Source organism: Rhamphochromis sp. 'chilingali' (assembly GCF_963969265.1).
Source record: "Rhamphochromis sp. 'chilingali' genome assembly, chromosome: 5".
Classification (NCBI taxonomy): Eukaryota; Metazoa; Chordata; class Actinopteri; order Cichliformes; family Cichlidae; genus Rhamphochromis; species Rhamphochromis sp. 'chilingali'.
In genome coordinates, this window is record NC_137932.1 from 20,494,685 (window position 1) to 20,519,605 (window position 24,921).

The 24,921-nt window shown below is 38.7% G+C and overlaps 1 protein-coding gene across 3 annotated transcripts in view; it reads left to right on the forward strand.

Moving 5' to 3' along the window:
* The first annotated feature begins 316 nt into the window (after window positions 1–316).
* Window positions 317–24,921, forward strand: part of fam184ab (family with sequence similarity 184 member Ab) — a 220,904-nt gene continuing 196,299 nt past the window's right edge. For 2 of the 3 annotated variants that reach the window (XM_080882220.1, XM_080882223.1), the window contains exon 1: window positions 317–979. In XM_080882220.1, the coding sequence (XP_080738346.1) occupies window positions 818–979 (162 nt within the window). In that variant the 5' untranslated portion in view covers window positions 317–817. The remainder of the gene's footprint in view (window positions 980–24,921) is intronic. The other variant, XM_080882221.1, reaches the window with a different exon arrangement.

The window sequence follows — 24,921 nt, forward strand, 5'->3', positions numbered from 1 at the left end:
ACGTCTCAATAAAGTAATGAATCAAAGCCTCAAAGGCTGCTTAGGCGATCAGCGTCATTTCTTCTATATTTTATTTCATTTTTGTTATATTTTAAGAACGAAAAATCGTAAACGATATTATTTTTATTTCCGTTAACTAAAATGGACACCTACTTTTAGCGTAGTTAGTTATAGTAACCGTATTTTGGTGTTGGCAAGCTGTACGTGAGCACGTTTCGTTTTGTCCGACTGCACGTGAATGCAGCGCTGCTCCCATCCTACGTGAATGCAGCATAAACTGTTGAGGTGATCCATGGCAACAGAGGAGCAGCAGCCAACCGCCGAGCCTGTCCTACACGCTCACACACACATAACCCCAGTCTCTACTCACTTCTTCCTCAGTGTAGCCGGAATGTACCGAGGAGGAATCACTGTTAACGGCTGCCGCTGACAAATTTCTGTATCAAGGTGACCGACCGGGAGCCAACCCGCCAACCAGCTCCCTGGAAACGGCTGCACATCAGCGCCAGGTGACAGCAGACTGGACCCGCTGAAAACGGACGCATAACGGACAAGATGGTAGTAGCTCATGTTTCCGGACCTTAAAATTACTCATTTCACCCCTCTGGTGTACTATTACCCCGACAGAAGCAAAAATGAAACCAATTCTTAACAGTCTGTGGGCTCAAAAGGCTTCATATTTCTGATTTTTTTTTTTTCGGCAAAAACATAAATCCTCCACAGTCCCAGTCCTACACACCGCTCATTAGCACCTTCCAGTTTATTATTGTAATTACTGCCCATATCTTTCTCGAGCATCTGAGGCATCATCGTGAAGATGGCGACTGGGTCGGGTTGGCAGCAGCGCTACTGCCCTGCCGGTCAGGGGAAATTTAGCACATCCTCGGCATCCAGCATGTCTTTTCAGTCCGGCATCGCCATGGAATATACCCAAGACCTACACCTGAAGATGAGCAAGAAGATAGCACAGCTAACAAAGGTAAGGATCCTTTTTTAGGAGGCCTCCTCTGCACTCTCTCTTCAACCCTTGGGTAAGACCCTGTACCTGCTGTTCTGGTGTGAGAACTGGGCACCAAACTCCATTGGAAATTTGCCCGTTTAGCAATTAAACTTGTGTCGGTTTACATGTCTAACGAGCACAACAAGACTGACATTTTTTAGTGGATCTCCTGGGTGTTCTTGTACTTTCGGGGTCCATTTAAGGCAACATTTATTCGTCTGATAAAAAATAATTAACTCCTAAAGTAGGATATGCTCACTACAGCTGTAAATCGCTTTGGTTTAAAGGAAGTTAAAGTTGGATTTAAGTTAAATGCATGCTGCTTGGTGTTTGAATTGTGAGCCGAAAGAAGCAGCAGCTCTGAATGCCTCATGGCATACTGAAATCTAAAAGCATACAAAAGCCGTCAAAGTTTGATATTTTATTTTAGTGAGTTTGGCGTGATTTCTTACCTGGGAGGTACGAGCTGCCCCAAGGTCTGCTTGGATGCTGCATTTTAAGCGAGCAGCGGGTCATCACAATATCAGCCATCTCATTCATTAATCATCTTTAGCAGCACAGACTCTTCCGGCATTTAGTTTTACTTCTCATGCATAAGTGTTGTATGCAGTTAAACTAAACCCTTCCTGAAAACTTTGATCCCTCATAGTATCAAGCATTATGCAATTATGCAAATTTGTGTACTGTATATATTTTGGAGATCATTTACAGTATATATGGTTGCTCTAGACCAGCAGACTTGAATGATATTCCTCTACACCACCCGCATCTATGGTCTTTCAAGGGCATTTTAAATGATTTTCACCTCAAAGCGGGATCAGTTCTTTTATGTCACTTGCCAAACTTTGGCGTCTCCAAAACATTGGCTCCATGTCAGCACATGTTTCTGGCTCCAGGGTGTCATTATCATCGAGCTGGGGGGTCCACCAGGCACTTGTACATGTTTCCAGGTGGCTTCTGAAGGGTTTGATGCCTGGAGTTGGTGATATATACTCTGAGGATTTGCCTCTGACTTCTAAGTATAAGATTTGTGCTCTTTTTGTGCTGAGAGAGTGGATGCTTAAAAAAAACGAAAAAACAACAATTCAGCAGCCTTGGGCTAGGTGTGTGCCAAGCCTTAGTGCAGAGTGGACTCTTTAAAGTCACAATGAAATAGAAAAGGGTCTTTTCGACCGTGGTAGCTAATTAACCATCGTAATATGCAGCATAGCTTTTAATAATAATTTAAAGGAAATTTCACATGTAATATTTTTGTATTTTTTGCATACATTTTTTAACTTCTTAGTTTTTGTGTTTATTTGCCACAGTTTTGTTCAAATATTATGTAATGTTAAAGGTACAGGGATTTTTCTTCATGGTAATGTTTGGTATTTTATATGAAGATCCAACAGACCCCCTGCCAAAAAACAGTTATGTTCATTTTGATTTCATTTATTTAAGTTTAAAAGACATTTTTGTGTATGGCTACTGCAATGCCAAAAGAAATGTTAAGAAACAACAATACCTTTTTTAAAAACTATTATTTTAACTATTATTTTAATTATGGAGGCAAAGTATATGATAGTGGAGCTTATTGTGAAGCAAAAAACCTTGCTTCTCTCAGCCTAGCAGCCTGGGTATGGTCATGTTTTGAATTTAATGTCCTAATTTAACATTGTCTCGTGTCTAAAATTGAATTTTACTTCCTCTGCTGTGATTTTTTTTTTTTTGGTCTTCACCTGTGTCTCGTTCCTTCCAGATCTCTCCACTTTCTTGATTACCCTATGTGTATAAATAGTCCTGCCCCTTTCCCTTGGTCTTTGTTGTGGTGTCTATATCTGTTCCTGTGCGTGCCTCATGAAAGGTTTGCTTTTAAATATTTAGTCTGCCTGGAGTCCTGCATTTAGGTCCTTAATTCTGACACCTATGTGCAGGTGCTGTGTCCCGTCATCTGACAGCCCAGTCAAAAGAAGAACTGATTACAGACGTTAGTCCTAATTTTTTAGTTCACGCTTTGGTGTGCCTTGGACAGAGAATATTGGAAAAGCACAAATATATTCTTTTCAGTGAAAAGCTGATGTGTAGACTATAACATTAATTTCTATAATATTATGTAGTAATGCTGTCTTTTTGCATAATTCTGGACAACAGAAGCAGACAAATTTGGGTGCAACAAAATTATTATTAGGATGGTTTACAAGGAGCTAAACATAACCCCCTTAACATTGTGTTGTCAGACTATATTTTGCTTATGAAAAATGTTCTCTTAACATAGTGTTAGAATTGCTAGAGCTCAGTGGATTCTAAGGAGGTATAAAAATTAATTAAATAAAAAGTACTATGCTTACTAAAAAAGTAAGCATAGAAATAACAAATAATATAACCTACACTAAAAAAAATAACAACATCAATCTTTTCATCACTGTTAAAAAATCTGGACTCTAATGCCGTATATAAACTGCACACTCCAGTTTAAACACTGGAGTGTTTATAATTTACAGTTTTTGTGTTATAGTGTTGATAAACCTAACCTCACAGTGGACAGGACTCATGAAAGTTTTTTTTTTTCATTGTCTATCCAGGTAAATCCTCACTTCCAGTTCCATTTTTGTTTCCAGTTCTGCACCTGTACACTTACCACGGATCATCGGTCAGCAACAGGGTAGAAAACATTTAAATCAGGCACTTCTATGAAAGCCTGCATGATGCTGCAGAGTAGTTTAATCTACATTTTCTCAGTGAGAGTCAGCTTTTAATCCATTTCATTTAGAATTCCAATTCAAGATGCTAAACTGTTAAAAAATAAGATCATTCATAGTTTAACTAAATATTTTTACTTGCAGTCTATCAAGAAAACGGCTGATATTTTGATGTGTTTACCAACAAGATTGTTTTTTTTTTCTCTTCATCAACACTTCCTCCTTGATATATTGTCTTTAATGCCACTGTTGGCTCTTGTATAGGAAGTATAACAACAAAACATGAATTTAAGACAGTGATGGGAAACACAAAATAGCAATTTACACAATTTTTACTGCACCTGTATCCCAATAATTCATTTACAATAAAAAATTTGAGATTGGCATCAAATATTTACATTAACATAAGAAAAATAACTAATGAAACAATGCCATGGAATTTAAAAATGACATATATTTCATTTTTATTAAGCCATTTTCAGCCTATATATTGAAGTACAAGAAAAAATGTCTTCAAAGAAAAAGTGGAGAAGCACTAATTTCATAGCGGCATTAAAACGCAATGAAACAGAGGCTGAGATAAAACCGTATTTCCAGTGAGTGTGCACCAACTGACACAATAGTAGATGTTGTTTTCATACGCCAAGTCACATGATCACCACACGTTCCCACAGGCGACACATCTGAGCCTCGTGTCTCCAGTGCCTTGTTGTGTTGGGCCACGACAAAGCAGGGGAGGGGAACAGGCTGATAGCATTCGGCCCATCTGCTGACCGCTGATCTCTGCAGAGTGAGAGATGCATTCAGGAATAAATAGCAACCTTGGAACCTCTCTGAGCCACTCTCGTGACACATCTCTGCCTGGATGATTTCCAGCTCGCTGTCACAGAATGATTCGGGAGCGACTGACGCATCTCTTTAGTCCCGTATTTTAACTGAATTATCTGAATCTATAGTGTCTGCTTTACAAGTTATGATTTTTCAAAATCTTTTGTCTTTTTTCCCTTATTTCGTTTTTATAATCTGGTCATGATTTTTAATCCTGATAACATCAGCCAGCTTGCTACAGTGCTACTGTAATTCTGTTTTTTGTTATCCTAACTATTTCATAGTTACTAAAATTTTGCAATACTTTATATAGTTTACATTACTATTGCATAATACAATAAATTATTTTGTTACGTACAAAGACAAAATAATTGCTTGAGAGACAAAGTGGGCAAATCTCAACTTCAGCCAGAGAGCAAAGCATGCCATCGATTGACATGTTACAGGCTGTTGAATAAATTACAGGATTACGTTGGCAGGTGAAGCCTGGAGTAAACTAGAGACAAACCATCAGCAACAATGCAGTGCATGATGAGCGAATTGCTTCCTGCATGGAAGCAGTCTTAAATGCGTGAATGAGGATTTGGAAAGTAAAAATCTCAGCAAGGGATGGAGAATCAGCTCACGCTGGTGTGCATGCTCTCCTCATAATTAAACGCTATAACTGCTTAATGTGAACATATGTAACTCCTGCCAGGTTAAATCGTTATACTAAAAATACAGGAACACATGTAATAAATGCAGCATGTTTTAAAGCTTGTATTTGTGGTTTCCGTGATGGAGTGTTTCCCATTGAGGAGTCTGGATAACCTGTGCATCGCAGACTCAAAATACATTTCAGTCTCAAAGTCGTGCTGACTGACATGAAAACGTGAGAATTTGTGTCCGTGAACGTGAACAAAGACAGTGCTTGTACGTGACCACTTCAACTTTTGCTATGAGAGCAGGCTGACAGCTGTAGCGTGCGTCAGTGAAGCAGTGTTATCATTTCAATGCTCTGTACGTTTTTGCTGGGATTTCATGCAAAGTCAGTAAGTCAGTTATCGATTGCCATTCTCCTGGGATGCTGAATTTCATGATTTGTGATGCAAGACTTGTTGGCACTGTTCTTTAAGACTTCATGCAGTAATTTTTAATCCCACAAAGCTGCTTGCCTTTGTGTACTGCTGGGATTTCACTGTCATGATTTTTCTTTTTTTTCACAAGTTACACTCTCTGATGGCTTTCTTTTTATTGTAGTGTTTCTGTCAAAAAGAAGGCAGTGCAGGGGCTTTGCTGTTATGGAAACAAGTTTTAAATGATAATTCAGGGCAATGTACTGTAAGAAGTGGGCTGATGATTTTCATAACAAAAAAAATACGCTTGATCTTGTAGGTTGTCCACAGTGAGTCAGGAGTGAGGTTTCTGCTTGTTGTCAGAGCTCTGGGAAACAGAGAGGGCAGCATGTCATTTTGCATCGTCAGGAGAAGGCTTTATAACAAATGTATTACCTAGCCTAGGGTGTGTGTGTGTGTTGTGTGTGTGTGTGTGTGTGTGTTTCATCTGCAATGCCTGACTGACTTTAGTGTTGAAGTGAGTCAGAAATAGACCTCTGAGCTCTCTGTGCATTTCTGGACGAAGGGATCAGAAGAGACAGAGATACTGAAATACCATGGACACTGTGTGTGTGTGTGGTGTTTGTAATTCATATTATGTGGTGCTGCAGCACCAAATCAGTGTATAAACATTTCAGCAAAGATGTTTTCAAATATAGTTTGAGGAAATAAAAAAAGTATGTTTTTTTTTTTTTTTTACCTCAATATCAAACCATCTCTGCTGATTCATTATCTCATTTTTCTAAAGCTTTGGTAAATCCATTCATATAAATAAATAGATGTAAACACTATGATGTCACTGATTACTTTTGCATTTTGCCCATTGTTTGTTTTTTTTCCCCTTAATAGCCAGAAGTACTTTAAAAAAATGACAGCTGAACATGGTAGTGTAATTAAAAGATGGGCAGACTTACAGTTTTTTGGGGGGTTTTGGTTTTTTTTGGGAGCCAGAAGTGAGAACATTTGGACAAGAGTGTTTAGTAGTATGCCACCAGCTACAGCTAGCTTGCTTAAATAACACATTTCCTCCATAAATGATATGGATGCATCGCAGGGACACAGGTTCCTCCTAATTAGTGCTAAGTAGCATATAAATGAAATGCAAGAATTTCAAACAGGGCTGCTATTAAGTGCAAACTAAATGAAGAGCATTTTCCATCCTTCTTTTCCAAGGACCAGTATCATCGATGGCAAGTGACCTGATTCAAAGTATGACTCTAGTGCCACAAGGTACAGTGCAATGGCAGTGAGACACCAATATATACAGAAGTCAAATGTAACTTCAAAAGTAGTGTTAGTAGTGTTTTACCTGATGTTTTTAAGTAAAATTATAACAGAACGACTTAAAACTTTAGTTAAAGTTAGCCTTGTTATTCTTCAACAGTCTGAACAATACAGACATATAAAAAAGCTTGAAATGGAAAAATATTTTCTCCTTGGGATGTTGTATCTTGGGTTGAGATTTTTAACCAGCTGCTAAAAGAATTCCCATCATGCAACAGCAACAGTAATTTCCATCCACTGTTTGCTCTTCCTTCACATCGATGCAACTACAGAGAGCTCCAGCCATGCTCAGTCGAGTCATTTGCTTACTTGTAGGTTACGTATCACCAGCTGTTGTTTCCAGCTTTAGCCCGGAACATTTTCTAGAGTATTTTGCAAAGTACTGTGTTGTAAGTAGCTCATTTACTAAATCGTAGTATGATTTACTAAATCATACAAAATCGTCATCAGAGGTTGACATGTGGCTCTACGGCATGTTTGAGCTTGTGTTGTTTTGCACGTTATGAAATGCGAAATGCATTGTCCATGGTAACACCACTATACAAAATGTATAGTGGTGTTACCATGGACAGTTTGATATGGCACAGCCTTATCTTAAAGATATTTCTGGGCTGAAAAAAAGCAGTATTTTCACTTTAAAACGAATCAGAAAAAATTAAAAGAAAAACACGATTTGAAAATGATACATATTCTTCATTTTCTGACCAACTTTTAGTTCTAAACTCATCGTTTCCTGTCAGAGGCATGAAATAACTTAAATAGAGTGGTAGCTATCAAGTGCAAGAAATACATGCTTGGAGAATCAGCTTTAACAGACAGATCACCAAAAGATGTCCAAATCAATCAATGAAAAAACCCCAGAGAGAAATGCTTTATCTTTGGTTATGTGGTTTCAAGTTTTGATGGACTATAGTTTTGATGGCAGTCTAAAGGTTGTGGATGGCTGCTTTAAAAGTAACAGTTTGAATAGAGAAAAGGTTTTGCTATTTTTTATACTTATGCTTTTTTCTTTTATATGGATCTCTATGGCGTTGGAATAGGAACTGTAATCATAATTCACGATGACTCCACAAAAGTATGCAACATATACACTGCTTTATATTGTCTGTATCACGTATAGACACTAAACAAGGTCCAACATAAGATGATGAGAGGATTTGGTTTTATGCTCTGATTAAATGATATTCTGACTCAGACATATCCATAGAGAAATTTGTTAATTACATTTTTTTCCTCCCTAGTGAGACTTCTTTACAAGCAACTCAGAAAAGATGAGAAGATCCACACAAGCTGCTCTACAATCTGAGGCTTAGTAGTTTTCTAATTTTATATTCCCCGCTATTCCCTTATTTCACATTGTGGCCAAGCGTCTGTTCAGTACTACAGAAAGAAGTACTCATGGTAGATAAAAGATGGAATTTTTTCTCTTTTGTAGAAATTTCCAGTTATTGTTCCTTGTTATTGTATTTAGTGACTGCACTGAAGACAACGCAGGAAAAGATAAATACACTATCATCACTTGGCAGCAGCATGTGCGTGTGTTGATGCCATAATCCAGGGGTGGTAGTGCAGTGATCTGTGTAGCCGGGGCAGGGTTAGAGCGCAGATGGTCAGAGCAACATGAGTCCAGATCTGGGAATAGAGTACTGCTTACTGATTGGGATTTTAAAGCCTGATACTGTGCACACAGATTTTTAAACAAGTAAGAAGATTTCAAATTGAAATATATTTCAATGATGAACTAATCTTTATCGACTTAAAGACTTGATACTGCTGCTTCTCCTGATAATGGTCATATTAGCTGTAGCAATTAGCATCCATTTGATACTGTTATTTCAACATAGCTGCTCTAAATATGGACAACAAAGCAGAGGCTGCATGATTAAAACCTGGATAACGTCCTTTTAAATAAACTGAATTCTACTCCCAACTCAGTGAAGTGACCTGGAAGTATCTGTGTGGCAGTTGTACCAAGAGCTGGTTGAATTCTCTAAAAACGTAGGAAAGGTGTTTCAATTCTTCCTTTATTACCTCATTCAGCAGAGAATACACTGGGCCATTCTTAATAAAAAGAAAGGAGATAATGCAGTCCCACAAGTCATAACGACACCCTGCCTGATGGTTCAGCTCATGTAACATGAATATTATAGTGCTGTAATAAAATCTGTTTCTTGTTGAGCTGTTGCCTGGAGTGAAGAACACGGGTGTCTATAAAAGCTGTGTCCCAAAACGTCGGCTGCATCCTTCGGAGGCCGCATTTGAAGGCCGATTATGTCACAGCCAGGCGACGAAGGCTGTCCCAATTCGTCGACTCCTTCAAATGCGGCCGACAAATGCGTCCTTCATTTCCCCGATTTTGAAGGATGGGTTGGGTGTGTCCTTCGTGGCCCACCATATCCTAGAATTCATAGCGCGGCCCAGCCAATTCCAGTTTCCAAGAATGGTGGCCGCCAATGTTCCCTCTAAGCTGTGCACTGCTGGCACAGTCTCTGTGCACAGAAAATCTGCGTTGCGCACAAAAAAAAAAATCGAACCTGAATTGAAATTTAAATTAAAACTTTAACAATTCTGTTTTGCAGTGTTAGTCAGTAAGTGACTGGCGGCTCCCGTATGGGATTAGAACCTTATCCCATAGTCCAGCCAATAATGCGATTCACATTCGTATATACGTTGACAGACTATGACAGCGTCCTTATGTGCCGACACGTTAATGACAACATGTACAACCATTGGAGATGTGAGAAGGACAGACGGAACAATTGACGAAAAAAGTGTGGACTTTATACCAGTTTTTAAATTGTGTTGATAGGCCACGTAAAACCAGAGTTATGATAAAAATAAATGTAAATGCTGTAATTTGATTATTTTAATAAACCATGTAACTTGGATGGATTCGATGCTGGCGTGACCACAGTGCACACGTCTGCTATTGCTCACAGTGGTCCAAGGGACCACTCAGGGAGTTCGTGAACCTTCATTTATGCACAGCTGTATTAATGTTCTGACACAGCATTTCAGGCATGTTGAGGTCTGGACTTTGACTAGACCAGTGCAGCACCTTGACTCCCTTCTCTTACAGTCTTTGTGTTGCTTGTGATTTGCTGCTGTGCTTGGATTATTGTCCTGTTGCATGACCCAGTTTTAGCCGGACATACAATAAGCTGTTAGACAGATGGCCTAACATTGATTCAAGAATGTATTGGTGTACATAGGAGTTCATGGTCGACTCAATATCCGCAAGGTGCATCGGTCATCACCCCATCCCTCACAGTGTTTGTGCTGATATGCTGTATTTTGCTTTTCTCTAAATGTGGCCATGCTTTATGGCCAGTCATCTCCACTCTGATCTCATCATTCTGAGCACTGTGCTTCCCTTTCCCCCCACAAATGCTTATTAATTCTCCTTTACACTTTTCAATGACCTCATTACTTTTCCATCAAGGAAATGTGATTAGGAGAAGAAGGTAGGAGTTAAGTCTTTGGACTCTGTCCTTGGATTCTTGAAATGATGTGGCACCAGGGATCTGTGGCAAATGAAAAAGTTATTTTAATGATTTATGCCATCCAGTCTATTTGAAAATTGGTTGAGAATTCAGCAAATTCTGGTGATTGTTTTTCTCTACCTTGTATATGCCACAGGAGACACGGTTGTCCTACAATGACATTGTACCAGAGGATTCGAATGCAGAGTAAACAGGCAAACAAAATGCAGTCAGCAATGCTGTTCACAAAGTCTGTTTAGAAAATTACTGATCAGTTTAACTCGGGGTTTTTAGTTAGAAAAGAGTCTTAATCTATCCAGAATTTAAGTAATTACTGACTTGAATGGAGATGTCCCTCTGACAGCTCAGTTTGAACTACCTAAGTTAAAGTCTATCTGTGTGCCACACCAAATCACAAATCCTAGTTCAGATCTTGTAAGGATGGAAGTGGGATTTGATTACAAGCTGCTGTTTGTCTCAGAAAACATTCCAAGGAGCAGCCGCGGTATCCTTTCAGACTACTTTCTTGAGGTGACAAACAAAGAAGATTGGCTCTTATAGGGCGCTAAAGATACTGGCCATGAATTTCAGCTTTGTGATTTCTAACTATAATTTTGGGAGAATGAAAACACAGGGATAATGGTGTGTGTGTGTGTGTGTGTGTGTGTGTGTGTGTGTGTGTGTGTGTGTGTGTGTGTGTGTGTGTGTGTGTGTGTGTGTGTGTGTGTGTGAGAGAGAGAAAAGCGGCATGCTGCTGCTGCTGTGAGGAGTACAGCTTATTAACCTCTGCAGGATGCTCCTTCACTGATTGTCACAATTCTCTGTCAGATTTCATTAAGATACGCCCTCACACTCACACTTACACTGAAACACAAACATACAGGGAGCTGAGCACAAAGATAGGGGGTGAGATGGGAGCATATTGGCTTGAAGCACTATCCAGAACAAATAAAGCATTGCCGACATGCCTGTTGACACACAGACGCACCCACACACACAAAACTGTGCACACTATTTTATTCATAGCCTTTTCCTTTTTTGTTTTCTTTAGGTCACGAGCAGTTGTCCAAGCATTTCACTACATATCGTACTGTGTATGACTGTGTACGTGACAAATAAAATTTGAATTTGAATTTGAACACACACACACACAGACACGTTCTTGGATGTACACACATGTGGCTTATGGCGTCGCGAGGTGCACATGGAGGGTAATTTGATGAGTCATTCTTAATGTTTGACCTTGACTGTTTCCTCTGCCTTTGGACAGCCAGAAGCCACATCGCTGCTCGTCTTTTCTGCCCCGATTTATTTGGCTGACGCTGCAGCAACTCATGTCGCAGCAACAGGCGAGATGCGGCGCAACACCGGTGCACAATTGGTCATTACATACCCCTGATATATCAAACAAACACTCAGCTGTCTTTGTGGAAAATCTCATAAGAGGAGAAGAGTGTCTTCCACCTCCAATATGATGAAGGTTTGCCTGTAAACACAGTCGGTGTGTTTTTATTGTTACTGTTATGAGATGTCTGATGTGAGAACTCATTCCAGCGCAGTGTGGCAGGGTTGTACTCAGAAGCCTGTAAAAGCTGCAGTGGGACCTGCCTCACTGATTCACTGGATGACTAATGTTCATATAAGATTTTTGGAAATTTTAAGGTTTAAATGGCATTTATTGTATGACAATTTATGGAGTAACAAAGTCTTTTTGTTGCTTCAATTCACATGTGTTGTATTTTTATTTTTGAAGGTGACATTGAGCTTATTAGGCCAGCTGAATATAATAAAAATTGTTAAGGTGTAAGTATTTGTCAGTCAATCAAAGAAAAATAAGTTTTATCTATTGTGATAATCATTTAGATAACTTTTTAAGCTTAGAGTTCAACTGCAACTGAATACCATTACACACTGTGTTATTGTTGAGGAGAACAAGTAAGCGTATCAGGGTTTGGCATAACTGGCCTGATTCATTTAAGTTTAAGTTGAAAACAAAGTGGACGAACCCTCGCTAAGAAACATTTGTATGATAAATTAGTATCAGCATTTATGACATCTGAAAAATTAACAATAAAAAGAGAGAGAGGCAAAAAAGAAACAGTCCTCGTCAATGTTGTCAATGGTGTGTTTCCATAATTTGTCCACATTGCATCGTTGTTCAACTATAAAAAAGAAATCTCAACTCAGTAAAATTTCAACTTTTGCAGAGAGAGTAAAAAACATGCCAGGAAACAACCTCGCACCAATATTTTTTTCACTTCCATGAACCAGTAATGGCCCAAAAGGATGTAATCCATCATTGCTTTGTCACAAATTGCCTGCAACAAGGCGTGCTCTGCACAGGATTGTTTTCACTGTGAGGGCTTTCAGGTGATGTAACAGTCCTTCTGGTGGCCATATTGAAAGGCAGCAGCTTGTGGGCCAGAGCAGCTGCGCAGAGCTGATTGTGTTTGTAGATGTAGAGCAAAAACCACATCATTAGAGCTGGAATTGAAATTGTGGTAAACATTTCTACACTGAGTATATGGAGTATTTTGACCAAGAAATCACTGTTGGTATGATATATTTACCAGCATAGTATTATCTGGAGTATTTGCTAACCTAAGAAGGTAGGTAATTGTTGAATTGTAGTTGTCTCTTGTTTTATAACCTTGTGTTGTATTCCCTGAAATGGACCGGGGGATGAAGGAAATAACAATAAAGATATCTAGATGATAACCAAGAAAGTTAAATTAATTAATAAATCAATACAATAATGAAAAGTTTAAATTAATGATACCTAAAGCAAAAGAAAGTCAGTTGTCAAAGAGTTTTCAGCCGTTAGATCACCATGGTAACTTATGCTGAGCGTATGACCTGATCCGGAGTCAGTTTTAGTTTAAAATTGGTTTTAAGTGGGGTGGCTGTAGCTCAGGTGGCAGAGCAGGTCAGCCACTAATCAGAAGGTCGGTGGTTCGATCCAGGGCTGCCTCCTGGCTGCATGCCAAATATCCTTGGGCAAGATACTAACGGCATGTTTGCCTACTGGTGGTGGTCAGAGGGCCCGGTGGCGCCAGTGTCCGGCAGCCTCGCCTCTGTCGGTGCGCCCCAAGGCAGCTGTGGCTACAATGTAGCTTGCCATCGCCAGTGTGTGAATGACTGAATGTAGTGTGAAGCGCTTTGGGGTCCTTAGGGACTAGATAAAGCGCTATACAAATGCAGGCCATTTACCATTTAAGTGGCAGTTTTTCAGGAATTATGTTGATGACATTTTGCTCTACGTGCGATCCAGTTTCTCTCCAGTAAGAACACCTGCCACCTGCTGAACATCACCTGACTAACACTACCAAATCAAGCCCTGGTACAAGCTCACAGGGACACAAACTGTACATGTATTCGTTTAGTAATGTAGAAATATATTTTTATACTTAATATACTCATAAGTAGTAAAGTTTTACACTGCTTGATTTGCAGATACTAGAACACTGATTAAAAAAATGAACTATTTGTAGGCTCTTAATCAGTAAAAATGTATTTCCCTTTGACTTGTCCACAAACTAAAGTTATTCCCACTTCCCCCTTCATCAGACTGTCAAACATCAATGAACAGCTTTAATGTTTAAATGGCTCAAGTTTCACATTTCTAAAGCGTTCTGCTGTAACAGCTATTCATTTGTGAATTAGTGAAGATCTAAGACTTCTCACAGCATCATTCTCTTTACTTATTTGCAGAAGCAATATTGCTATTTGGCTTTTTATTTACTTTTGAATAGATCTTTGTCACACATTCTTTTGCTGAAGTCTGAGGCTGCAGTAGGCAGCACTCTGTTTTCTGCAGTGAAACAGTCGAATGATGCATCAAAGCCTCGTTTCGTATGACCGCACACAGAGCCTGAAGCACAAAGGTTTAGCAGAGAAAGATGATAACCACCATTGTGATAATTCTTATCTCAGACTGGGGGTTTAGATTTTGTCAAGCCCCCTAACATAGATAAAACCATATTGAACTTGCTTCATTGTATTTCACTCTGGCGACCACTGAGCCTGGCCAGCTCTTTTTCCTAACTTTTATTCTCCTCTGTTGATTGGTGAGGGACTATATTTGCTTTTTACTTGATGATATATATATATAGTGAAATATTTGCGCAATGTCTTTTAATTCAATATATTGACAAAGCACCAGTCCCAGAGATTTTAAAAGAGTATCTTAGCCAAAAGCACATAGATTCTGAAAGATATGAAATGCTGCAGAATAAAGTAGGGCTGAACGATATATCACATTTGCGATAATATCGCGACATGATCAAGTGCAATTTTCTAACCGCAAAGGCTGCGATTATACTCTGGACATGTCCAAATTCATGGGCTGCATCCTCCTGAGGCCGCATTTGTAGACCGATTACGTCACAGCGACGCGCCGAAGGCTGTCCAAATTCGTAGACTCCTCCGAATGTAGCCGACAAATGCGTCCTCCTTTTCCCCGAATTTGAAGGATGGGTCGGGTGTGTCCTTCGTGGCCTACCATATTCCAGAATTCACAGCACGGCCCAGCCAAACTCCAGTTTCCAACAATGGCGGCCGCTACTAAGTTTTAAAATTACTCATACTAATCTTTCTGGGTCACAAAATAAACTTTTAACATATTTTCAGGCGAGAAAGTAGTTGTGTAAACATCAAATATCTGCTCGGTTTATCAAGATATCGCATATTTGCAAAAGTGCTTCGACGTTTTAGGAGGCGTCTGCTACCCACCAGCTTGATAGCTAGCCGGGAGCTCGAGGGTTACTGATGCGGCCGAGAACGGCACAACTCCCGGCACATCATTTTCAGATCACCGCGGACTTTCGCTGCTCGGGTTAAACGTAATATATAAGTCACTTAGACAACCTAAAAATGTTATTGTTGGGCTTTTTTCAGTGTTTTGTTTGTTCGTGATTAAATCGGTTTGGCTGAGATTAAAGTTATTAGATTAGATAAAATAAAACTTTATTAATCCCCCGGGTGGGTTCCTCCTTGGTTTTCACACAGCTGACTAAACGTCAAACAGAAAACTTATTAAACAGAAGTATGAGACAGTCGAGAATTTACACCAGTGTCTGGTTATATTTTAGATAGCAAGAAGCAGACGGCCGAGTTTATTAAGCTCCACCGAGACAGCGGTGACGCTAATCAGAAGGCTAGACCGTCCAATTTCATGGCCGTTTACTTCCGGCCTACCCGACCGTCTGAGGACCAGTGCGGCCTCTTCAGCTTTGCCTCTGCCACTTGAAGATGTCGTGAAGACAGAGTTGAATAGTTACCTGTTGACCCCTGTCATTGACGGAGAGGATGATCCCTTAGCCTGGTGGAAGGTGCACAACATTCACTTTCCACGACTGTGCAAGATGGCCCGCAAATATCTGTGTGTGCCAGCCACAAGTGCCCCCTCAGAGCGTCTGTTCAGCACTGGAGGGAATATAGTGACCTGCACTCGCTCATCCTTAAAGCCAGCAAAAGTAGATATGCTGGTCTTCCTAGCAAAAAACCTGTGAGCTAGGGTGATTATGGCTAGCTGAGCCATACTCATTGTTTATACAATTGCTATTATGTTTGCACTTTATGTCAAATCAAATCAAATCACTTTTATTGTCACATCACATGTGCAGGTACATTGGTACAGCACATGTGAGTGAAATTCTTGTGTGCGAGCTTCACAAGCAACAGAGTTGTGCAAAATACAATAATGTAAACAAGCAAAATACAAGAATGGCTACATCTGAAACTAATAAATATATGTACAATATATAATAGTATATGCATTTCTGGATGTGTATACTAAATATTTTTCTACACGTGTGTGTGTGTGTGTGTGTGTGTACACATATTTTACAAATTAAATAGAGTAAACAATAAATAAAATATATAAAAATCTGTAATGTTACTGACTGCAGAGATCAGTAAGATGTGTGCATTTTTTATTTATTAGTTTTATTTATTTAATATTATTTTTTAATTTAATGACTGTCTAGTAGTTCACAGATGTCGAAAAACTGAGTGTGGTAAAGCCACCGATTTTTTTTTATGTATATTTCTGCAATCTGCACATTGCACTGACTTTCATTTTAATGTTTACACCAGGGTTCCTTGTCAGCACTTTATGCTCAGATGTTTGTAAGCTAAAAATAAACTGTTGTGTATGTTCAAATATACTGTTGTGATTGAAGAAGTTAAATAAAAATGTCAGTCATCAATTCATGCATCACCTCATGTCATCATAACAGAGGTCTGTCTTCCAGGAAAGAACAGTTTAAAATTAATGTAATATAGTATTGGCCATACTATATGATGTATTGCTTGTCTTTGTTTAATAATACAGAAGACAAAGACCTTAAAAAATAATCGCATATCGCATCGCAATCGCAATATTGGGGCAAAAAATCGCAATTAGATTATTTTCCATAATCGTTCAGCCCTAGAATAAAGGAGCAATCAGTTGTATGGATCTGTATAACTTACAGCTTTGATGTGGAAAAAAGAAATAAAGCTACACACCTTTGCACATGAGTGCATTTCGTGGGCTGGATTTCTGTGTATAATCCATCAGTGATGACAACTGTGGGCCAGTTTTTCCTCTCCACAACAACTGTAATTTTTATTAGACTTATTTCCTCTGCATTCCTCTGTAGTGTCTGTTTATTTCAGTTCAAATTCACGGACTAGAATAAAGGTTTATCAGAAAAGACCGTCTGACATATTTACATAAAGTGTAAAGTGTTCATCAGTGCCCTAAATTGATGTGGGAATCAACAGTACTGACTGAAAGCCACTACAAAGTGAAGACCTACTAACTTGACACCAGCCCACACACTTAACAAGAAAAGGGAGCTGTTTGGCAGACGTTGTCAGTAGCAAGCAAGCATCAGGATTTTCGAGGCTAAAGTCTGCTTCGACTTTCTCTTCTTTTCTTGGCAGCGGCGTGAGCCTACTCGGCCACCAGGGATCCATCTTTACTCACTGGGTTCTGTTTCTCTTCACTGATGGGAGAGATGGGCCTAACACTGGCAGTTACCCTCTCCTTCTCACCGTGTGCATCATTTGGGTATAAGCTCATAGAAATAGCTGAGGGCAGTGGCTTGCATATGATTGCTCAACAATAAAAAAAACTGTTATTGCTTTCACTTTTGCAGTTATGTCTTTCTTAAAGTTTGTTGCTGAAGTAAGTTTCTTTCAGATATATTTGATTATTTGCTAAGTATCTGGCTTATACAAGAGTGTAGTGTTTACTTCTTTTTTCCCTGACTGTGGATCTGAATTATTATCAGTGTTCAAAGAATATATGTGTAAAAGTGGCCCAATTCAAAATGAAATAGTTCAAACTGTATTGGGTGTAATAGTTCAGACCTGTTCTTTTAAACTTATTTAATTTAATTTATTTATTTAAGAGAAGACTGATAAGCGTCTTTTTTAACATCAACTTGAGTAATAGTAGGTGAGACTGGTGAGCAAGTTTAAACAGAAAACACAGACTGGGCGAGTTAGTAGACCTGTGGATCAATGGTAAAAAAGTGACCAGTTCTTCTAGTCTGTCCACTTCTATTGGAAAATCGTGGCCATCCCTAATCCCTGTAACACCCAATTATGCCAAACAGTAGCAGCATCAGCAGCAGAAACGTGGTACACTACTACTCAAAAAGTGGGAAAAACACATTATTATTGTAAGTACCCAAAAATGTCCTTTTGCTGCTCACTTCTATATAATTTTTTTAATCATTAATAATCCATTAATGTCCTTGTATACTTCTTTGGTGATGTGTCTTCAATCTGAAGGCAGAGAAGAGAACTACCTGCATACTGTGACATGTGAATTTGATGCCTTCAAATGATTTGTTATTCATATTACGCTGTAATCTTTACATAAACGTTAGTATTGAATATTCACTCTTCAGTTTGCTCTTTCGTTTTGCACTTTTATTTATTCTCCTGAAGACCATGCCCCTCTTGGCTCTTTCTAAAATTGGCAGGCCTGTGTTTACTCCTCTCTTCTTCACATCCTCTCTCCATGTCTCTGTTTATCAGTCTGTCCTTCCCTCAAGCTAAAGGACATCCAAACAACAGCAGGGCTCGCCATGACTTCACCCAGTCTTCAGTCTGTCCTCCTATTAAGATAAGATGAAACCAATCCCTCAGGGGATATTATGGCCAGTAGTCAACAGCGATGGGATAAAGGACATAATACGGTAGTAACTTGAAACTTAAGTTATCCCAGTAAAGAAAATTTAATTTAAATTGGATGAATCTTCCTATGTAATGTATATGTATAATGCATATATTGACATAGAGAAAAACAATTTGACACCAGTTCATCAACATTTCCAGCTCTTTTTATAGCTTTTAAGTCGCATTAGGGAATTATTGAGGCCAAACTTTAATTTGGAATCTGTTATAAAGACAGAAGTAGAGCCAAAATGATTGAATCACAATCTGTGAGACAATATGTTCACTAATAAATTAACCAAATTTTGGGAAATTGTTTGTTCATAACTTATTAGTATATTTCTGATCATTTCCACATATTTCCATCTATCTGCACAGTCCTCTGGCCTTTCTTTGCTGACATCTTGACAACCCCATGACTCAGCGTTGCTCCTTTTATATCAGTCAGTTTTCTGAGGGGTGGTTTATGTTCAATCAATAAAGCTCTTTCTCTACAAATGCCTACCTTGCTTCTCTTTGCCTCTTTGTGCGTTACAGGAATTTAAATGTTCCTTTAATTCACTCTTGGTCCCTTTTTTCTTGTTTATGTGGAAGATTGCAGCATTAGATATGTACTTTAGCTGCAGTAAAGCTCTAAACTGAAATGCTGAGGTAGAAAGTACAAGATTTGTAACCGGTTTTAATTTATTGAGCATGTTTATAGAAGAATTTCATAATACAATCTACCTGTTTAATCAGCCAAAAATGACAAAAAATAAAACCATTAACAGAGGAAAATAATATAGCTCAACCTCGTTTATCCAGAAAGAAATGTTGTTGATAAGGGCACATCTCTGCCTAGGGCAGCTGACAGACTAAAAGCGAAATCACTGTAGAACATGCTGCTGCTTCACTGCTCTCTGTACTTTTAAAGCACAAAATACACCACCTTTATAGCCCAAACAGCTGACACCATCTGTGCCATCAATGCCAAGTACAAGTTTCCTTTTTTTAAAACATCAAACTGCTTTTATGTGCAAATGGTTAAAATGCTAAAAAGTGAGAAATGTCAGCACTAATTAAAGTAAAATGCAGCAACTGAACCACAGACTTGGTGAGTAATTGCAAACATGAAGGAAGAATGTGACTTAAACTTCCACCGTGGGAAGGAAAAACATCCAATACATTAAGTCATGAATTTTTCTGTCATGATTTCTCTATTAATTTTTACAGTTTATTTTTACTAATACCCTGCTAGTCATGTTAATGAACAAATTCCATTTGCAAAACAATTATTATTATTTTGTTAATCAATTCAAGTGCGATATTTTGATGTAAAACACAATGCCTGTCTCTTATGAACAATGAAAAACCTACCATGGTGTAGAGGGCCCTTATTTAAAGCTAGAGTAGGCAGTCATTTTTATGGTATCATTGAGCAAAAACACCATAACATTTTAGTATTGTAATTCAGAGTGGTCTGAGAGGAAACTAGACTTTTGTGCCTCCTCAGTGCTTTGTTTTATGGCTTTAGAAAGACTTGAGTAATCACTCCTCTTTTGGGGGTTGGGGGGTCAGTGAGAAGGAGCTCCTGTTGGCTATGCTAGAAATGTAGAAGAGGATATATTCCCTTTCAGACTGTGAAAAGCCTGATTCAGTGATGGCAACTGCCAACATTACAAAACTATCTCAGAAAATAGCAGAGAGGATGGAGATTCTTAAAGAGAATAGGCACAATGCAGCTCACTCATAGAATCATGTTACATTCATTGATTACTTTATTCTCAGCTTTGTGTTGTTATATTGGGATGGTAAGCTGTTAGCCTAATTTTTCTTTGATTTATAAATAGATTTAAATATTCTTAAATAGTAGGGGAGTTTGTGTTTTTTACCTTTATAAGGTTCTTGGTTAAGTTGTGTTTACTTTAAACATGAAAGCAAGTGATAAATGGTTATATTGAATTATGCTAATAGTTTCACAATAAGCCAAAAAGCCCAAGGCTAAAGCTTCAGTTTGACCTTCATGTAGCATATAAAGTTCATGAGGGACTCAGATTAAATATTTTCATACATCTTGAGAAAGCATTACTAAACAAGCAAAGGATAAGATGGCCATACTTTGTCCATAGACTACCTCTGCTAGCTCCTTGAAGCCAAATGCAAGGTTTGTTTTTGCTGTTTCCAATCAGTTCACACAGGAAACTGAGTCAAACTGGATGAATGTGACTTTCGTGTCAGGATATTTTTCTTTTTTTAATGATTATATTACCCAATTTAAAGCATATTTGGTAACGATGTACAGCTTTGTTATCAAATAAAAGCGAGAAAAGCAGGAAGTAAACACTGAGAAGCTGTAATCAGAATTGTTGGCTTGACTTCTGATATTTTATTTATTTTAAAACATTTTATTCTTGAGCTCTTGTTTATAAGTGTGAACGAGTGACAGATTGACAGATGGGTCAGCATGGCATCTTCAGTGATGCAGAACCTGTACTAGTCTGTGGTGATGATGAGAGAGCTGAGCACGAAAGCAAAGCTGTGGATATATACTGTGTGAGCTTTTCTCACCTATTGCCATGAACTGGGAGTAGTGGCCAGAAGATTGCAGATACAAGAGGTGGAAATTAGCTTCCTCTGAAGGATGTCTAAAATCAGCGGTTTATGCTTGCTGTTGTTGAAAATGAGTGTACAAGCATGCACATCCTTACCAGCATTTTAATTATATATCACTGCAAAAGTGATAGAGAGGGGCTTCCTTCAACAGCTGGATGATGATGAGACGGTCTGTCGAGAACTTTGAAAAGAAAAAAAGATCAGCGACGGCTTTGTTTCCTGTTTTGACTCCCTGTTTCTACCTTCTATTCCTGGACTGAATTACTTTTTCTAAATATGATACCGATCGTGCAGGAGAACATGGCACTGAGTCCAGTGTGCCGGTATACATAGTTACGGGGCTGTGTTAATGTTGCTGGGCTTACTAACAGTGACAAATGTGTCACCCATAACCACTGTTTTAGTTGCTAGTTGTTGCATCTGACTAGGAAAGCCTGGACACATTCCAAGTGAGCTCAGGCATATCCTACTGAGAGGAAACCCCAGGGCATAGCCAGGACACAGTGAAGAGATTATGCCCGTTTTCTGGCTTGGGAATGATGTGGTGTATTTCCCCCAAGTTTCTCTAATGCTTCCAGTAGTTCTGCTCAGCTTGGAAGATGGTGTATAAACTTGGTATTTTGGAGCTGAAAGGTCAAAAAGGTTCACAAAGTGATCCTGAGAAATGAAAGACAAACACTTTCACAGAGTTTCCACAGTCAAGAGTAATGAATGTTCAATAATGATATATCCAAAAACAAACTATCTGCATCACATGGTTTTAGCACAGTAGCTTTTTTTATTCTTTCCGTACTGAATTGCTGGGAGCTTTCATCACACAGTATGCACGTAGCAATTCATACACAGAAAATAGACATTTAATTAACAGGAATCGCTGAGGAACTGCTCTTAGGGAAAGTCAATCAATCAGGGTGTAGTTAGGGTGTACTTAATGAGTAGACTGAATTCAAAAGGTATTACACATATACTGGTTTAGTGCCAAGGACACAGGAGAATGGAAAAAGAATAAACTGAACGTGCATAAATGATGCCTGCAGGACACAGAGATATAGTTTCTTCTGGTAGCGAATGGATTCATGAAACACTAGTGTAAAATGAAATGTGCTATCGTGGCTTTATAGTGAAAAGGTTTCTTCGGAGCATATATAGGACCTATAAATATAACTTAATATACCACAGTAAAAGTGCTCTACATAAGTTTAAGGGAAACACACTTAATACAATCTTAGTGTTTTAGATTGTCATTGCTAAAAGAAAGAGTTTAAGTGAAACATTAACTGTCCTGTGAGTTTCTGTGCTTGCCATTTCAGAAAAATTATTTTCCTATTCTTTTTTTTAATTAGCATGCAGACAAGAAGAACATTACATACAAAACACTAAGTACAACAGACAAACTTTAAACACTTTCAAGTTAGGTGGGAGGATATTTGCAGTTTTTTAAACTTGATGAACATTCTGAGTCCAACATGTATTCAGCAATGTTCAGCTTTTGAATGCCAGGCTGAGCACAGCCAGGGACATTGTGCAAAGCCTTTTGGTGTCAGTTCTGCTTGCACTGACACAATATGTGGACAGTCATTTGTGGATTCGCAGCTTATTACCACTTCAGCAGAATGCTCGCCTGCCTCGTGTTAACTCCACGGCACTGCTTCCCTTCAGCTCTCTGATGCTTTTTTATCTGTCTGCTTGTTTTGATAAAACCTCTGTATGTGAGCTACGACATCTCACCCTTGTCTTTTATATCACCTTATCTTATATTATCTTATATCACAGGCGTGCTCACACAAACACACACCTATGTGCAGAGCATCTCAGCCTAACTGCTGCAGTAGATGTTAAAAGGATGACTGTGTAATGTGGATCAGTTTTCCCTCCAGCTTGACATTCCTCGAGTGCTGGGCGGCATGACAAAAAATCTGTATCACAGGGATTCGGGTGGTTTCACTGCATATCACTCAATTATGGCAAGTTTTATAATTATGTTTTTTTTGGTTAATAATGAGATTACAACTGCTCATTCATTGGAACAAGTGTGGATTTATTGAACTCAAAAAACTGAAATAAAGAGTGTGTAAAGGAGTCTGAAAGTCCAAAAGTAGAGCATTGTTGCAAAGTACAGCTATCATGGTTATTTTGTTCTAATAAAATAGTTAATTGACATTAAAATGTTTTTAATTACAGTAATATCACTAAATCATCGTTAATATTAAGTATGCCTTTATATCAGTTTAAAGTGGCCTGTTTTTTTATTGCTACTTTTAGCTATTCCCTTATTCCCAAGGGGTCCCCACAGCAGGTAGCCCCACATGTTTTCATTTGGCTGATTTTTACACTAGCTGTCTTTCACTTATTACACGACTGTGCCAACAACTATACCATCTGTATAAAACTTATGATAAAAGAAAGAAGGAAATGAAATAAAAAGCTATCCTCCATGTGTCTTTACTCTTGCTGACTGTAGCTGCTAGCCCCTCCCAGCTGTTAGCCACAACATTTAATCTGCCGATTTGGGTTTCTGGACACACATTCTTCTATTTTTTTTTTTAATGCCCCTGAACATTTTTCCAAGCGCATTTATATTATTCACTTGTAATAGTGAAAAAATTCCAATTTGTGGATCATTTTGGTGAAAGCTTCATGCTTTGCCTCTTCTTTTAAAGGTTTCTTGGTTGCCATGGTGATATGTCCCTGCTGAAAAGTCAAGGCAACTTACATGATGCAAACACAAAACTTAATTTAGATACATTAGTTTCAATGTCATGGTGACTCACACAAAAAGCAAGCAAACAAATGGACAGTTTGAGTCCATAAATATGTTTTTGTGGTTTTTTGGGTTTTTTTTCACATTTTGCTATGAGACCAGGCTGCAATTCAGGTCCCACCACGACCCCCCCAATGTTAAACCCACAGAAAAACTGAAGTGTGTGTTTTCTTTGTTCACCAGAGAAGCTGTCTTTTAAAATAATTCTTATCAGGCATTAATCTACAACCTTTAGTATAAAGACTAGTACTCTGTTCCTCCGCACTGTTTAAAGAGGGTTCACTCAGTCCCATTGCGTCTAAAATACAACAAATAGTGACATCATAGGCATACGCGCACACACACACACACACCGAATATGCGTGAGAAAGAAGCTGCAGGCTACAAGTGCTACAGACACTGATGCCTCTTCTAATGGAATTCAGTATGCTGTGACTGTGTGAGCAAAACAGAGCAGAAGAAAGATGAGGAAAGAGAGGGAACGAGCCATGCAGTTTCCAGAGGGACCCGGTGCTGTGCTATTTTTAACACTCTCTTTATAACGATCGTCCCATTCATACATCACTACTTGTGCTACACGGGTTCGTAACAGCTTTTCTGTGCTGAACACTGACACCAGCATCTTCATTGGACTATATCTGAAGTCAGAACAGATTCATAGCTTTGTACTCGAGGTGAGGAAGTATGATTAACGCGTTTAAATTGTTGTCACATAAGGCGGTAGACCTTATAGTCTTAGAGAATGACCTCCAGCTGTGCAGTTGTGATCTACAGCATGACTCAACAGAAAGTGATCACACTGTAAATGGTTTTCATGCACCAGTGGTTGACCTGGTGCTGGCAAAGGAGAAGCAGAGGGCTGTAAATCAGGCAAAACAGAATGGGCGAGATGACCTGGTGAGCCGATTAATTCTGGCTTTTGCTTCATCTTAATAGCAGGGAGTTCATGGTTTTTACCTTTATGTTATTTTTTGTCCTCTGCAGTAATGAGAAAGAGTTTATTATGCATTATGTTATATTCATCCAATGA